The following is a 935-nucleotide window of genomic DNA, read 5'->3' as shown; positions in this document are numbered from 1 at the left end:
CCCCGGGCGGCCGGCGGGGACCCCCGGCGTGTGCAGTCCGCAAAGTGCAGAGGCTGGTAGAAGCTGGGGCGCCGGCACCTGACAGTTCAGACTTCTATGTCCCGTCTCCGCTCCCTCTTCCCATTCGTCCGGCCAAAATGTAAGGCGATTCACCTATCATGACGACGAGCCTCTCCAAGTCCAGTGGCATGTGCGGCGCGGGCGCGTGTGAGTGCGCGTGCAATGTTTGCAGTAAAAATAAAAGCCTCCCAGAGAATAACTGAATCTTTAAAACCAGGGCTTAAAACAATTTGCAGACATAAAGACCCCTTGTCTGTCCTAAAATTTTCCCAGCCGCCTGTCAGCTGACACTCTTACTCGCCTCGATAAAGAATGAATGAAATTTAAATTAACTACCTGCAGCTACTAAACAATCCGGCATTTTCCCTGTATCTGCCATATGCTCTGGACTTCCAAGTGCAAACATATCTCAATGCATCCAGCAATTACGCTGCGACTTCCCCGCCGACACCCGCGGCACGGAGCCAGGCACCTGGTGGACTCCCCGGGGGCTGATGGGCACCGCTCTGCCCCCGACTGGAACGTGCTGCTTCCTCTCCCCCCACTCCCCAGTAAAGAAAATGTATCCCCATGCAACTTGCAAAATAAGCTGCAGGGAGTGCTTTCCAATGTCCTGAGACCTTTCCTGCATAAATTCTTTCATTCATCAGTCACTCGAACGGCTATGCTGCCGAGGTAGGGGCTCTAGGTCCTCGCAGGATCTGACAGCCCCGCAGAAGATCCGGGATCAAATTCCCACCTGCTCTCCCGCGCCTGGCGCCTCGCGCGCCCCCGCCCTCGGCCGCCCGTCCGATCTCCCCGTTACCTGTGCCGGGGTCTCCGGGCCATGGCTCGGCGGGAGCGGGGCTCCTCCGAGAGCCTCGGGGACTGCACCC

The 935-nt window shown here is 57.8% G+C and overlaps 1 protein-coding gene across 1 annotated transcript in view; it reads right to left on the bottom strand.

The window, feature by feature from the left end:
• MYB (MYB proto-oncogene, transcription factor) overlaps positions 1 to 929 on the bottom strand; it is a 45273-nt gene extending 44344 nt beyond the window's left edge. The window contains 1 exon segment of the mRNA XM_027770256.1: positions 866 to 929. Coding sequence (XP_027626057.1) covers positions 866 to 888 — 23 coding nt within the window. The 5' untranslated portion in view covers positions 889 to 929.
• Between the last annotated feature and the right edge of the window lie 6 nt (positions 930 to 935).

Source organism: Tupaia chinensis, unplaced genomic scaffold (assembly GCF_000334495.1).
Source record: "Tupaia chinensis unplaced genomic scaffold, TupChi_1.0 Scaffold000117_2, whole genome shotgun sequence".
In the NCBI taxonomy this organism is placed as follows: Eukaryota; Metazoa; Chordata; class Mammalia; order Scandentia; family Tupaiidae; genus Tupaia; species Tupaia belangeri.
This window is presented reverse-complemented; position numbering and strand designations above follow the sequence as displayed.